Source organism: Micrasema longulum, unplaced genomic scaffold (genome assembly GCF_059751315.1).
Source record: "Micrasema longulum isolate JH-2025_06_02 unplaced genomic scaffold, ASM5975131v1 h1tg001607l, whole genome shotgun sequence".
NCBI classification, from domain to species: domain Eukaryota; kingdom Metazoa; phylum Arthropoda; class Insecta; order Trichoptera; family Brachycentridae; genus Micrasema; species Micrasema longulum.
In genome coordinates, this window is record NW_028278788.1 from 254759 (window position 1) to 272657 (window position 17899).

General features: G+C 29.5%; 1 protein-coding gene across 5 annotated transcripts in view; it reads left to right on the top strand.

The window, feature by feature from the left end:
• LOC148274675 (uncharacterized) overlaps positions 1 to 16051 on the top strand; it is a 63532-nt gene extending 47481 nt beyond the window's left edge. For all 5 annotated transcript variants that reach the window (XM_088236784.1, XM_088236785.1, XM_088236786.1 and 2 more), the window contains exon 5: positions 15294 to 16051. In XM_088236784.1, the coding sequence (XP_088092910.1) occupies positions 15294 to 15487 (194 nt within the window). In that variant the 3' untranslated portion in view covers positions 15488 to 16051. The remainder of the gene's footprint in view (positions 1 to 15293) is intronic.
• The last annotated feature ends 1848 nt before the right edge of the window (positions 16052 to 17899 follow it).

Consider the following 17899-nt stretch of genomic DNA (forward strand, 5'->3'; position numbering starts at 1 on the left):
TGTAAAATATTTGTTTAAAAGCACCACCCCATCCGATTATTCCGTACTGTAATATGGATTGGGCTAATGCAAAGTAAATTGATTTTAATTTTTCGATGGTTAATATATTCTTTAATCTAATAAATACATATAAAAGTTTTCTCATTCTATTTACAATATTATTTATTTGCTCTTTCCATTTTATATTTTTATCAATTATAATGCCTGAATATTTTATGCTAATTTTTTCAGTGATTTAAAGGCAATTATCACTTTGAAACTCAAACTATACAATGTTAAACCCAAAATCCAGACGAATTTTGCACAAAGACACCTCTTCTTTATCGCGCCGAGGGCGTATAATAATTTGATCGAGCGTATTAAGCTCTTTAGGACAAAATCTATTTTCAAAAAGAGTGTCAGGACTGCATTTTCCTTTGCGGGAGAGATTAGAGTAAGAAACTCCTTGATGGTTAAAAAAATATATATATTTGAGTTAGTTTATGTCAGCCTCGTAGGTACAGATCCTGATGGGAAGTAAAAATTTATCTTCAATCTTATCTACAAAGTGAATTTTTATTTTTTTATTTTTAATATGATATGTTTACATTTTTTTTTTCTAAACGTGTTCAATTACCGGTTACCGACGAAGATACTTTGAATTTTCATACAAATATACACACTTTCGTACATACATATCGATATTAGTTTATACCGTCTCAGAATATACCGATGAAGATAGCCGTTCATTATAGCGGACGTGGTGTAATGGTCAGCGCGTTCGCCTACCATGCAAGAAGTGTCGGGTTCGATTCCTGACATGGTTGGTATGAAATATTTATTCAAAAGGGTGTTTTTACACTAAAAATATTTCATAGTCCTTGGACTGGTACCTGAAGCGTGAGACTGATCATCTTACCTTCATGTAACAAAATGATCAAGATACCCTGCGATTGGTGTACCAATGCAGTGCCCTATGCACCATCAGGTGCGGAAAGGGAATGATGATGATGATGATAGTTTATTTCAATTTTATTTTTCTATGTACTTCAATTGTTGTTTTATTGTATGTTCTTTTATATGTTGATATGCCATGTATTTTTTAATGATGTTTTGGTTCTATATAATTTGTGATATATGGTGATATGTATGTTCTAAAAGTGTTACGCATATATATTCGTCCAAACTCAACATAGGACTTAGGTTCCATGGAGTTGGAAATTACGTCTACATAAATATGTTGTGAATTAAATAAACAAATTAATATTTTTCTCTTTTCTCTACTCTTAACAGTGACAATGAAAATCGATTTTTCTATATATGAGGTAATTTTCATTTGGGTATTTTCTCCACCAAGACCACTATTTGGTATAATAAATTTACTTATTTGCTCTCAATTTCTGAGCATGTCATTTATTCGTGATTCTTTAACTATGATTGCTAAAAATATTTGGCATTTCAAATTCCAATTACTCATTTACGCAAACCTAAATATTCAGTAGACCATCGGTAATTTAATCACGTTGCTCGCTGGACAGTTACAATCCACAATGATACCCATTATGATTATGATGGATGATGCTATGCTTACCATTATATACGAACTGCCATGTGTTCACGTTGCTAATTTGAAAAAAATATTAGCATGATTATCAAAATAGCATAAAATTATATTTAATTTGATTACACATACATACATGTATAGAATATATATGTTTACACCGAAACCTCTTTTAACGCGGTAGGAAAATAAAATTTACGTAAATCTAACAATACGTTTCTGTTACTTACTATTTGTTTTTTTTTCATTTGGGTTGAAATTTTAGTAAAATTCTATTCGATTGTATAAATTACATCTATTTTAAATAAATTTTATTAAAATTAATCTAATATACATTTTAATAAACTGCTTAAGTAACATAAAGAAAATAAAATTTTGGTATGTTTACAATTTTTAATTTTTGTTTTGCGACTATTGGTGTTCACATATAATTGATGAAATATGTCATATAAGTGTTATTTTTTTTATTTTATAAATTGTATTTATATTGTGATGTAAATAAATAAATACTTCAAAAGATCTATACATTTAAAGTGATGTCTTACTAAATGTGCATAAACTGAGCCGTCTATTGTCTAATCGTGATAGTAAAATATTTGTTACATTTTTTGTTTAATATTTCGTTGTCACATATTCTTTAATAATTTTGAGGCGTGTAGGACAAATTGACACAATAAAAAAAAATCTCGAATTTATCTATTTTTTAATAAAATATTTGCGTTCTTCGATTTACACAAATGTTAAATTTTGAGGGCCATTTTCAACGAATTAATAAAACTCATTATCAGAAAAATGGGAATCAAGTTTGGGTAGAGTGGGATTAGAATCACAGATCTTTGATCCGTTAGTCCATGAAACCAGCCTCGGCACCACAACTTGATTCTCACAATTGATTTTTATACGATCCATCATTGACATATTAAAAATTTACACAAGACTTTTGAAGATTGATTTTTTTTTTACATATTTATTTATTGATACTAAAAAGGGTCATTTTATCATAAAAAAGTATATTGTTCAAAAACAAATTGTGTAATCTTAATAAGAAATAAAAATAACGCTTAGACTTTTCGTTTTCGTTTTCGTTTTAGACTTAGACATCAATGAACAGATATTGCCGGCACAACGACGATATTTTTTTTTACACGAATCATATATGAATATCAATACGTTATTACTCAGTTTACCAAATCTCTAAATCTGGCGTGGATTAAGAATCGTGCTTGTTCTTATCTTTCCTCTCCCCGATGGACGTTGGAAATCATCGTAGTAATTCTCACTTTGTTGGCAGCTGCCCTGAACAAGGCCTCGGTGGTCCATTGGAACCGGTCATGTAAGTTCTTTAGCCAAGAGATGCACCTTCTACCTAAACTGCGTCTTCCTTCAATCCTCTCTTGTAGAATAACTTGTAAAATGTTATATTTTTCACCTCCACATGCCCAAAGTACTCAAGTTTTCTTTTTTTTATGGTCTTCATTGGGACTATTTTCATCCAGGAGATTTTTGAAATCCGTATCAACACATTTCAAAGGCTTTGATTTTTTAAATGTGTTTTGGGTAAGTGGACACGTTTCAGCGCCGAAAAAAAGTACTGAGAAGACGTAACATCGTACAATGCTCATACGCAGGTCTAAATAAAGTTTCTACTTCTACAGGAGGTCACGCATCCTGAAGAAGCAGTCTCGCACTATCTATATTCTGACTTTGATCTTGTGTGAATGATTCCAGTTATCAGTCAGCCAGCATCCTAAATATTTATATTGATATAAAAAAGACAATTTAAAATAACTTATTATCTTTTTGAAAGTACCGTTTTCAAAGTAACAAAAGAAAAAACTTATTGTTCACTTTTCTTACCCACGCAACAAATTTTGTATCCGGGTGGATGAAGAACCCATTTGTGTGTGTGAAATAGAACCAGAACCCTGGACGAGTGTTTATAACTCGACGGATACTCTCGGGTAAAATCTTTAAATCGAGTGGAGATAAATCCACCTCTTTGTGTAGTTTTTGGCGAGTTCTCCAACCATGCTTGAGGTCTTGGTCTCGGTTCTTGACAGAGTAGACGTAAAATATTGTTCTGAAAGGTAGTATTTTGTAGTATGGTGGCCATTTTTAACGAGCTGTAAATAACTCACTATAAAAAAATAGAAAACAAAATGGGGTAGTGGGATTCAAACCTCGGACCTCTGATCCGGGAGTTCGCAACACTAGACACGGGACCACAACCCGATTCAATAAATTTTCATTTCCATATTATTTATGTTGACATCAAATTTAGTAAGTTTTAATTGCAGGTGGAGTGAACTAACAGATATTTTAAAGGTGATATAAACTATCATTATGAAAATAGAACTTTGTTATTAGTGTTCCACAATTTTTATTATTTTACCACAACACTACTACAGTTTCGGGAGAGCACTCCTCCCATCGACTCAAACGTATTGCTTATATAACATTTCTGTGGTCAGTGTAATTCAATTTTTTTTCTTGGTTTTATATGTACGAAACATCCATTATAATTTAAAACTTTTAAAGAGTTTCGTAAAAAAAATGTCAAAAAGCTCGTAGAGTTAAAACTTTGATTCACATAACTTACAATTTCACGACGCTATTGCTAATTTTGTCCATGTATGCTTGTTTGTTTCTTGGTGGTATTGCGATTATTTCGAGTTGCGACATGTTCATAGGTACTATTAGTCACTTTGATTAGAATATTTATATTCTGTCCGAGTTTGGGCTAACATTACTATGCTATCGATCAAAATGTGAATGTGCACGAATATCATGCTACCGAGGAATGAAAATATTAAATATTATTATGTGATCAAGCATTTATTGTGGTGGGGTACTTTTTATGATTGATTATTGTCATGCAAACGTATTAAGTTACTATGGTTGAAAATTTGCCGCTTTGCAATGTAGTGGTAATCGCGTTTCCCTACCAAACTTTGGATCCTGGATTGGATTCCCGGCACGGTTGCTGTAAAATATTTATAAGCGTAGCGTGTAATTCAAGTCTACATAAATGTATTTCAACTTCTTAGAATAGCAGGGTAGAATACTCACAAATTGAGTTTATCTATGTAAGTGACCGAGTGAAAACGGTTCCATTGGCAAGAGTGTTTATTCTTTTGTACACTATCTACTGGATACTAAAGGAATTTAGAAGTGAAAGTTTCAACTGCATTTGGTGATTTAATACAGTATCAATTTCTGATAGAACCTTCTTATTTTAAGAGGTCGGCTTGTATTTACATCCATCCTTATTAATAGTATAAATGCGAAAATGTATTTATGTTTTTGTTTCTTTCACATCGCAACAGAGCAACCAATCAATGTGATTTTTTACATAGGAATGTCCGGAGAGCTGAGAAATATTAAAGACTATTTTTCATTCTGAAAAAAACCCTTTCTTTGACGTGATTTTTTTCATAAAAATAGCCGAAGAGCTGACAAGTGTCACAAGCTACTTTTCATCCCGAAAATATAAATTCCTTGAGGAAACTCTTAGTAGAAAATGAGTGCTCTGTGGAAAATTAATTATTCTTCAAACATAATAACGATGCTACGCCGCAAAAGACTAACGCACTGTAGTTTATTTTGCATAGTGATATTTAGAAGACTGGCAATTCATACTTTTTACTCCCGAAAAAATATGTCATTCTGCAAGGAAAATATTTTTTCTTTTAAACGCATAAACTAGTTAATTAACCTGTTTCTCCCTAACACAACGCGAGCAAAACCACGCGTGAAAGTTAGTGTTGAAATATAATTTACAACGGTATAAATAACTATTGATGAAAAAAACTACACTATTTTTAAGGAAAATTAAGTCAAACACGTGAAACTTTCAAATGGAGCTGTGAACGATTAATATATTACGTTTGTTTTTCTTATACACAAAACAATATTATACTGTAGAGACTTATTTGAAAGTATGAAAATATTCTGAATAATATTATGTGATAGTTAATTAAGCAAGTGTAACTAACATGTGGGCGGCCACCCACAACCACAAATACTTTTCTAAGTTGTTATGCCATGATAATATTGTTTAGGAAACCGGTTATTATTCTTAAAGTCGGGTCAACGATTTAGTTTCCGTCATCAAATGTGACAGCCCCAAAACCAGGGTTTATACAATTTAACTATTCACATAATATAAAGTGAACGGTGCTCTTAAATCAACTTCGGTAAATAAATGTTTCTTGTGGGTAGGGTTACAATTTCAAAATGAAGGGATGCCTGGGTGCCTAGAGTTCCTGATTTTTTCTGAAAAATGCTTGTCTTAAGTAAATGCGGTAGATTCATTATTCTCCTCCCAAATTCGTGAACGGGCTGGTGTAGTGTTAAAAACTTTTCATCATCATTCCTTTTCCGCACCTAATGGTACATAAGACACTGCATTGGTAACCAATCGCAGCGTATCTTAATCATTTTTAGTTACATGAAGGTAAGATGATCAGTCTTACGCTTCAGGAACCAGTCCAGGGACTATGAAATATTCAAGTATGAAAACACTCTTTTAAACAAATATTTCATATCAACCATGTCGGGAATCGAACCCGAGACCTCTTGCCTGGTAGGCAAACGCGCTGACCATTACAACACGAGGCCGACACAAAAAAAATTTTACCGGTACTTAAAAGGCTTAAATGACCGCGCCAGGGCGCAACTATTCATACGCTAGGAACTCGCAACAAATATTTGAATGCCTGTCTAGACCTAAAAATCCCTGTCAAATGCGGCAAACGCCTGTCATATGGTAACCCTAGTTGCTGGAGGCAAAATTAGCAGTTCACAGGGGAGTCCTGGTGCCGAATTGTATCTATGGGAGTGTAATGTTGAATTAAAAAAACATAGTTAAAAGTAGGCTAAATGCTGAAATGCGATCTCTCAGGTTGTGGTAAAAATATTCATGATAGGTGCGTAAATGTTGTAACTCGTGTAAGGTAACTCGTGTAATTATGTAAGGATGAGACAAGCATTATCGACAAAATCAAGAGAGAAGTGCTGCGTTGGTTTGAACAAGTAGAGCGAATGGACAGTGAAAAAACGTTTAAAAGGATTATCGATGCGAATGTCGACTGACGTAGAAAACGAGGAAGACTGAAAAGACTGGCATGATCAACTTCAACAAATACTTTAGGTTACACATCTTAAAAGTCGGAATAAACATGGTGCGTGCACGAGAAAATTTCGTGCACGAAAAAAAAAAAAGACGCGAAATATATATTCAAAAGACTAACTAGAGTGGCGTTCTATCCCCTTCTGGCTACCCCAACAGGGAAACGGCGCGATGGTTTAATTGTTTTTCAAAAACAAGTATACGTATCATAAACCTGAATTATTTATTTATTTTATTTACATTATATACACCTCGACTGCCAACTATAATGCACACATGTGATTAGATATTTACATAAACACTATTTAAAAAGAAGTGCGTAATAGGTTATTAAAGTCCAACATATAGTTTACAAAAACAATAGTAAACAAAAACGAATAAGTTATCAATACACTTTATGATACATAGTTAGAGATGAAGAGTCTAAAACTTGTAATCCCAGCATGGAAAAGATCGACCTTGCTCAGTCGAGTATTTACCAAAAAAATATATTCTGATTTGTTGGTGGGTTTTATATATTTATTTATTTGACAGACTTATGCAGTCCATACTAACAATGGTAAGTACAATTTCTTATATTAAATACAGGCACCAATTAAATCAAATACAATTAAATAAAATTAAAGCTCGGACAAAAAAAATAAAAATTACTACCTCAAGACAAGATCTAGTCTATCTTAGAGAATTTTTAAATCTATCAAGACTTACACCAAAAAAGTCCAGATCTTGTCTCGAGTTTACAATACGACACGATCGGGACATTGGTGCATGCAAGCCATAGTTTGTGCTGTGTTGATCGAGGAACAGCACATTTTTATTTGGCAACCGGTGGATCGGATCATTGAATGCCACTTGTTCCTGTAACGATGGTACATCAATTGAAGCCATTCAGCAAATTAAACATAAATATGGAGTCAATGTTATTTCTACGTTTTTGTAGACTTGAGACTTAGTAATAACCACATAGTAATAACCTACACCTAGAGCCAGAAATGTTAAGAGCTCGTGTGCTTGAATTTGGTCAAAATAGCCAAGAATAAAAAAGAAGATTATACATACAATATCCGAATAAATTAGATTTTTTTTAGCATTTTGAAAATTATCATTTTTGGATTTCACAAATTTTAAGACGAATTATTTTTTTGTGATTTATCTCAACCCTGCTCAAAACCATCACCGACGCGACCTGAACCCTACAAAACAAATATAAGGCAGTAATAATATAAATATTATGAGTCACATAATTAAAAGCTAGCGTGGTAACTAAAGACGTCGTAAATGTGCAAGATCGTTAATGCGATTAATATAGTTCGGTGTCTTTGTACAAAGGTTCAGTAAAAAATAAATTACTGTAATTCATAATAACAATGACACTGTAGCACGTCAAAAAGTCTACCTCTCTAAAATACAATAACAATATCTTTGCATTCATTTAAAGGTCACAACCTTCGAGAATTTGTTTATGTTCAATAATGATCAATCATTATATTTGGAGTGCGTCCACATTTTTGAATGCTGGATTTTACACCAAGTGCTATCTTTGATTTTTAAAATTTGCAAAAGAGATTTTTTTTGATCGGTAAATTTGGTTATAAGCTCTGTAAATGTTCCGATTAACGTAACACATCCTCTAAAGGAGTATTTTTTATATATGTCGATAATTATTATGCACGTGTATTCACATGTGTTGGATCTTATAACAATTTAATTGATACTAAAATGTTAAAAACGTTGGTAAATATCAAAAAAAGGAAATCCGTATAGTTAAAAACAAATAAAAATGAACAATAGTTGAACATGGTCAACACGAATATGATTAATCATTAATTATTGATTAAATCAATACTTTAAAAATGGAATGAACGGATAATCCATATTGCATATGTTTAATTAAAAATGTTTCTACGTGCGTATTTTTGAAAAATGAAAAACGCACCAAAACAGAAATCTTCGTTCTGATACTATTTCAACTTTTTTTGTGCAACCGGTTCATTTTTAAACTAAAAATCAAATAAAAGTAACCACCTACACTAAAGAAACACATTAATAACACATAGCACATCAATATAAAAATTCCAAAGACAATCATTTCATATGTTTTGTTATATATGGTAGAATTGACTGCACTATTAGTCATTTTACTTGAATAAAATTTATTATTTAATTATTATTATCATTATTATTACTATGTATATATATATTTTTAAAAAAGAGTACCCCGTTATCGTAATAAATGCATGGAATTGGAATCAATAAAGATACAATTCAATAGGAACTCTCAATGTATTTGAATATTTTTAAAACACATAAAAACGATTATCTTGATATCCAGTCTTTATTTATAGTTATTAAGTCCCCTTTCTTATTAGTTTTGTTCACCTTTAACATAATTTATTATAATAAACCGGTTGTCACTTGTCACAAAACCAACATCTGAACAATTACAGCGTCGGAAAATGTTTGGTCAAACAGAAAAACAGTTTTTACTTCTATCGTTTACTCAGTTTAGTCTGTTATCTGTACTGTATTTTGAAGGTTTTTAAAAATGAAAAATTATGTGTTTCAATATGAATTAATTTATCGACAGAATTCTGCAAATATCGCTCTTTTAGAATAAAGAACCATTTTTTACAATTATAAACTAATTAAAGGGTCTATAAAATATTTTCGAGTGGATCTTTTTTTCGTATTTATTAATAGCATATAAAAACGTAATTTTTAGTTTCCACGAAAACGCTTCATTGCAATAGGCATACTCCTTGTACTCGTACATCACGAAAAGCATTCAATTTTGACTGTTAATTAGTCCAGTACGTACTTTATATGAAGGGACCGTCGTATATTATTTCCTATGCGTTTATTTACATTTATTAGTGATTTTAGAACAATTTTTTGTGTTTTATGTCTGAAAGAAAAGGTTATAAATAATACTGTATAGTACCCAGATTTACAGCAAATATAAAATTCACGCCGTCAAAATCCTTCAAAAAACCGCGCGACATAACGGTTCATGCAAATAGTAAGCAAAAATGCCAAACATTGTGGTCGAACATGAATTTTGACGACACGATAGTCACGATCAATCATGGCGCGTTTACGTAGAGATGTATTTTTAACATTTTTATTTTAAAATTGTGAAAGAAAATATTTTTCCACAATATCCATATTGATTTTAGAAAATTCAATTATTTTTTCTAAATACATTTCACATATTCTCATCGGTATTCATAGTACGCAAAATTTCCCTATTGTTAGATGAACTGTATACATAAGTACATGTTTCAACCAGGAATATTTACTAACAGAGTACGTTACTAAATTATAGAAATTGCTTCATTAATTTATGCTTTATTAAATTATCATGTTGAGAACTTATATAAACTTTAAACAACATTAAAAAAATTTAACCAAATTTTTTAAGAACATATTTCTTTAAATTAACTAAAAATATTTTAATGCTTTCTATTTTTCTTTTCCGGTAACTCATTTTACAGCTTCGATCCCTTGTACAATGACTTTTGAGACTCTGTTTTTCTTCTCATTGGTAATCTTATCTTTTTTTAATCCCGAATTTCATATGTACAACATTGTTGCTTAAATTTATATTAAAATTTTTGTTTTATTTATCCCCTTAATTATTTTACAAATAAAAATTGCTACATTTTACTTTATGTTTTCACAGTTTCTCACAAGCAAGCTGATTTTTTGGTTCATTCTTTCTAATATACATTTTTTTTGTATATTCCTCAAATTTTAAAGAAGTTGTATATTTCCCCCTCATTAAATAAAAAAAAAGAATGGAAGAACAGTAATTTATCGGTTTACATATGATTATTTTATAGATAAGAACACTATTCATTAAATCTATTACATTTAATAATCTTCCCATAAATACATTTTTTGTGACATTTAGAGAATGTGTTATAGAATTTAAATATTAATCTAAATAAACTCCGAGATACTTTATTTTATCCAAAAAAATTATGGCTAGATTATAAATATTATTATTGTTTCCTGAGGGTATATCAGTGGCAGGACATTACAGAATTTAATATATATGTATATATATATATATATATAAATATCATAAAATATTTTTCCCCAGTATATTAATTTTGTTTTTATGATATTTAATTTCAATTGGTTCACTTTTAACCATTTTGAAATATTTACTATATCATAATTAATCTTATTAATCACTGTTTTATAATAATTATCTCCTGATACGTAAACTAGTGCATCATCTGCAAATAGTTAGATTCTGCAATATTTAAGAGATTCACCGATGTCATTTATATACATGATGAACAATATAGGCCCTGTATATTATCATTTCCTTTCCGCACAAAGTGATGCATAGGACACTGCATTGATAAACCAAATCCAGCGTATTCAGATCATCTGTAACAAAAGTAACGCGATCAGTCATCGCCTTCAGGTCCCAGTCTAGTTACAATGAAATGTCGCATTTAAACATTCTTTGAAATAAATATTTCACATCCACCCTGTCAGAAATCGAGCCCAGGAATTTACGAATCGATACGGTATACTTTATCCACTTGGACACTGGACACAGAAAGTAGAAGAGTACAAGCAAAAGTACATTTGTACAAGATTCGTATAAACTTTAAAATATGTTTCTTAAAACATATGATTGTTCCTTGAACATATGATTGTTGTATCATTACTTATGATCGTTCTTGAATATATTTTAATTAAGATTTGTACTTACCTAAAGTATTTTATCATGCTTTCGTTTTTTCTACACAAATATAATGGTACTAAAATATACCTTTGAAATCGGTAAACCGCATCGCTACTAGTGCTGTGATACAGTTATACTTTATGAAATTTAATAATCCACCGTTTTGGCGTTTTCATTATAAATTGGAGAGTTCGAATTGAAAAATCCGCATTGAAAGTAAATTGTACACTTACCACTAGAGTACCCGCGCTTAAATTTTTACCTCAATGCTCGGACGCCCTACTATAGAAGCCTGAAATAGTGTTCGATTTTTTACAGCCTAAAAAGCCTTATCAAGTTCGTGAATATGTAAACGAGTGTGATTATGAATGAATAAATAAAAAAATCTAAAGTAAATATATTTCGTTTGTAGCACGGATTTTTAAAGTGAATTTCCGCAATTTGAAAGCATTTTTAGAGTGTCAGGTGTTTACTAATTATTTTAAGTATTTTTACAGAGCACAAATGTAAAAAAAAACTTGTCGTTATTTGTTTGACAAGAGACAGTACTACCTAATTGTGTTTACAAAAGATACAGTCTCAACTACTTGTATTTTTAAAATAAACAGTATTACTTACTTGTTTTTACAAAACATTATTTCTTTTGAAAAAATGTAAGGTTTGAATTACCAATTATTTTTTATATCTTCATAGAGTTGGGTAATTTCAGCAACTAAATAATTACAAAATCATATTTCATTAGTTAATCACTAAAAGCACAATTTTTTGTCTTCCTCCAAGAATGCTTCAAATAGATAAGTCGTTCGCGATTTTTAAGCATCAGCATTTAAATTATATTACGCGACTTGTCTTTTTGTTGCATTCGTGAATGAGGATACAAAAATGTGTTTTTAGTGGTTAACTTTAAAGTCCTGATTTTTAAGTTACCTACTTGAAGTAATTACCCCGCGATATTAAATGGTGAGTACAAATTATCACCTTGAAATAACTAACGATTAGTATTTTAACCTTAATGAATATCACATCTTAAAGCTAAGTGAATTATAATCTTTATAATAAACGATTACAAGTTCAGAACTATTTAGGTCAATAACACGAATTATTGACTCAGATGTGATTATCTTTTTTAAAAATTAATGTGACCAAATTTAATCTCGCTGGTGTCACTTAACAGCATTATAATGATTTTCAAATAAAAAAAAATATATCATCACCCTTGCAGAAGTAAGCAACCATTTGGTTTTTTTAAATATTTTATTTTTGTAAATTTTATTCGTTCTAAAAATGTATTTTAGTGGGCTAATATGTCTTCTTGGTCATACTGATCATCGTGGCTTCGGATATGACAGGGTTTAAAGAACACCCTGTTAAGTACGTATGTGTCGAATATTCTATGGTTATAGTATTTATAGATAAAGAAGAACATAATAATACAACCTAACGGCGTTAATCATTTACAGTTTAGGTAATAAATACCAGTAGTAAAAATATATTGAGGTTACTTGGCTCGAGTATTGTGATGTCCTTTACGTGTTTGTTCCGCTTTCCGATAAGGATCGATGTAAATAAAATATGTGTTTACACAAGCATCCATGATAAATATTGATTACTATGCCATGTATTAAACATTAGGAACAGATGCATTAATTCTGCAATCGTGTAATACAAACGTTATGTAGAATATTGAAACATACGTAAATGGTTAACTAGTGGGAGTACTCATTGTATATATTATAGAATAGGAATTATAAAACGAAAAACTTTGTATCTACGTTTATATTGATTACGTAAGAGTAGGTAGATTATTTCATGACATCTAAGTAACCTTGGATATTTGATCTGATTTTTTAATGTTCCTGTTTGATTCGTGACTTTTGTTGTTGCGCGAGTTGCGATATAAAAAAACGCAAAGTTCAATATTATGTTTGATGATTTTGACTTAATTCTTAATAGACTCACCAATTATTGATGAAAAAATATTTATAATTTTAACAATTCGATGATTCTAAATTGTGACTGTTCACAGATGGTGGTTTAATTAAGATTTCGAAGAACTAATGCACTAAATCAAATATTATACATGTGTCACAATAGATACCTTACCTACTTATTTAATTAAATAGGCATCTTAAAAAACCTTTTTAATTAATTTTAGCTTATTTTTACTGCAGATATATCTTTTTTTTTCATATAATAATGCATGTTTTTATCCGAATAAAATTTAATGGTGTTAAATTATTTTAAAGGTTTTACTTCGTTAGTGGGTTTTTTTCATTTATCGACCTGTAGTTATTTGAATAAATAAATAAATTATTCTTAAATATAATTCTTTATTATGTCACTAAATTCATTACTGCGAAACCGTTCAATTTTGCCCTGAACGGATATTTTGCCCAAACAGTCTAATCTATGATCAACCTTTAAAAAAACATATTTACATTTTATTTCGGTAAATTTGGTACCAAACATCCATCCAGGGCAAAATTGGACTGTTTCGTGGTATATCAAAAACGTGGGTATAATTTCCAGAGGATTAGAACTACAAACACATCTGCGGTTATTATAAAAAGAATGTTCAGAATTCAGAATTCGAAATGAAACAATTAATTTAGATTCAATTCATGATTTTTTAATAACGTAATATGAATGAAGGGTTGAAAATAACTTTAAATTATGTAAAATATGAGCATCGTTTTACATATTGTACCTTTATATTCTGAATTGAAACGTAATTAAAACACTGCTATTGCGTAATTATTTATTTAAACCCGTTGATTTTAAAATGCAATTAAAATTTTATGTAAATAAGTCCAAAATTATTTGTTTACAATTTCAAACAACGCACGTTGTAATTATGATAGCGTTTTAATTCAATCAAATTGAAAAATTGACGTAATAACCTTGGATTATATATACACTTATTGTTGTTCTTTTTTCAATCTGCTATCTTTCTGAACAATCTGATTTCTATATTACTGCATAAAATAAGTATGAAAGGATAGTACACAAGTCATGATGATCTTGATTAAAAAAATGAATATTGTTTTACAATTGATTTGTTATAAATAAATTATATTGTAAAACTATAAACCTCAAATATAGAATCCAACAAAGCAGATGTACCAAATCAATGCATTATTCATCATTAACTGCGAATAAGTTAATGATGATGAAATATATTTTAAATGATTATGATAAAATTATAAATAAACTTATCAATGAAACTTCTTGGTTTAGTTTTACTTTTTATTATTTTGACCAACGAGCGCTTTTGCCTAAGTAGGCATCTTCAAGACTTGAAGATCAGAAGAAGACCAGTCTTGAAGATACCTACTTAGGCGAAAGCGCTCGTTTGTCAAAATAATAAAAAGTAAAACTAAACCAAGAAGTTTCTTTATTAATTTTATTTATATTTTTATCATAATCATTAACTATGGAGTTTTATCAAGAAATATCAACAAAAAACATCAATATATTTTAAATCTTATTTTTTCATAAATTTTATGATATCACAAAACGCACATTTTAAAGTTTTAATATAATACATTTAATGTTATTTATAGATTCGTGAAGGAAACAAAAACTTTTTTATACTATCTACATTTCTCAAAAAAAATCATTCCTAGTATTTTTTATTTATTTATTAATAATAAAAAGAATTAAAAATTAAATTGAAAATAGTAATGGGTAAAATGTTCTTCTTCAGGCACGGAGATTCCGGGTTTCTTCCGAGAATAACCTTTTTTTATCACGTTGATTGTAAGTTTCGTACATTTTATTTTAAATAAAAAATACCTATGACATTTAGTGATTTGGAAGGGTGTGGACGACGTATTAGCCTGTATCCACACATACATCCCTTCCTCCCATTTAATCTGCTTAGAGTTTTTTAACATTCGTTTTTCTATTTGTTTCAGGTGACGAGGTGATCACAGTCAATGGAGTGGCAGCCAACGGATTGACTCATGCTCAGGCTGTCCGATTGTTTAGGGATGTTCGCCGAGGGGCGGTCAGATTACAAGTGAGGAGGCGGGTAGCGGGGCACACCCCCACTCCTACTCCGGGAGGGTCGCCTCCTCCAAGACCTAGCAAAGCTCAAGCAACTAGATAAAATATAATTATTAAAGAACCAAAAAACGGCTCTACTTTGTTACATCATAGTCAAATTGATTTTTATATTTTTGATATTATTGACACTGGAAAAAGTGTTTATGTTTGTAAATGCATTCATTTTGTAATTATTTTATTATTTTGTTTGCACAACTGAATTATTTATTCGTATTTATCAGTTTTAAAATGACCAAACAATATTCTAAACAAAACTCACATACGAATTATATTATGTTTTTTGGCATTTATTTTCTCCTTTATGTTTTTATTAACATATTTTTTATGATGTAATAACTTATATTTACATTTGAGTTATTTATTTAAAATACTTAGTACACTTCCGCTTATTTGTTTGACACAAAATTTTTTTTAAGTGATTTTTAATCCTGATATTATTATTTTTATAATAACGGATAACTTATGCAACTAAAATGTAATTGCGAATTTTATTTATAATTCGTTCATATTTATATCCTTTGCAATGTTTTGTGTTCTTCGGTGTTTCAACACATAATTTAATAAGCCTGGTATCATTTGTCTTGAAGATGGATCAGTCATTCCAAAACCAGTAAACAGTAACTAGGTACAAACAAATGTTATAATGGTGTTTAGTAATACTAAATATATTTTATTTTAATTCACTTCAACAATACTGCAGCTCCGGTAAAAACTCATAGTGTTTACTCAACGTTAATTGTACTGACTTTAAAATTATAACGTATGGCATTATTTAATCCTTAATGACGGCTTACATGATATTATATGATGCAAGTTTTTACGTACATAATTTCAGAAGAAAAAAAGTAATATTTAACTCATTTATTTTTGATTTATTTATTGTTATTTTTTTTGTTTTTTACAATAAACATAAATGATAAAACAGAACATTAAAAAATAAAGCATATTTACATAACAATGAAAAACATATTAATAGTAAAAATAGTAAACAAAAAATCCCACAAAAGCATGGCCTGTTCGTGGATGTACAAGAAAATGTTTATGAATTTTTGCTCCTATAATAAATAACGGACAGTAATAATATTGTTGTGTAACATAAGAAATAAAAAAATATGATATTCTGTAAAAGATAATAAATATTTCAAATAAACCTTTTGATAAAATAAAACATGCATTTATTGGATGCATTTTGAATTTTAAAATAAGTCAATCAAGAGAATTGTATTTATTTTTATATATATTTAAATCACTCTTAGGTATTGGAAATGATTTTTGAAAAAAGTTAAGATTTTGAACTGAAAATGCTAAAGAGACAGAAACCAACGTACCAACATTTAAACCTATAAATGAACATGTTTTTTTTTAGGTATATGCATATATTGCAACTTTAATTTGTGCTTTTGCTTGTAAACTCCGTCTTTTTTATTAGTTGATTAAGCACAGAGGCTTTTATTAATATTTTTATAAATGGCTCTTAATATTATTTGATGTTTTACATTCGTACACATTTAATTAATATTGACAAAATAACTCATTATTTTCACTTACAAGAAATGTATGGCTATAATTGGTCGAAATCTTGTGGTAATGATGCTGACAATGGAGAAGAGATCGGAGAATCACTCTTAGCTCTACATTTTGAGATTCATATTTCTAAACAGTTATTCAGATATGGAAAATGGTAAAAAAATCAAAATGCATACTTAAATAAAACAATCATAAAAAAAATCTACTGATTTTCTTAAGAGCCAGTCCATTTTTTTCGGATTTATTTATTGATATTCTCTATGTATAAAATTAATAATAAGATAATCAATATTAATAACTGAAAATTTTAAACGCCTAACATATTTTATTTTATTTTTTTACCTGTTGAAATTTAAAATATTTTTACATCAATATTGCCTAATTTGCAAATAAAGACAGGCGTCCAAAAATACATTTACTCGGCATTGCCACAAGTATTAAACTTTCGTATAATACAAAGGTCTACATTTTAAAAAAATCAAACAATTTTAACAAGGTTTTTCAAATCTAAAGATCTATTTTACAAATGTCTAAAATCAAAAGACACAAAAACAGCATTTAATATTTTAATATTCTATCGTCAGTTTCATTACATTATAAGAACATATTTCTAAAGCAATTTTGTCAGATGTTACGTTGTTTGCTTTGGCGCGAGTGTTAAATATAATAGAATCTTTATTTATTTAATCTATCTAAGCCACCTTTTCATATTTTATCTTAAAGGTTCCCATCTGCTAGTCAGCTTAAACATTTTGACCATTGATACACTCGAATTTTCCACATTTATGTATTTTTTTTTTTTAAATTGGCCTTTTTAATTTAACCTATTTTTTTACCACAAAACAGAATAAAATATGTTTTAATTTGTATGTAATTATTTATGTGGCAGGTTATTTTAACATTATACTACAAAACAATGTAAAAATTT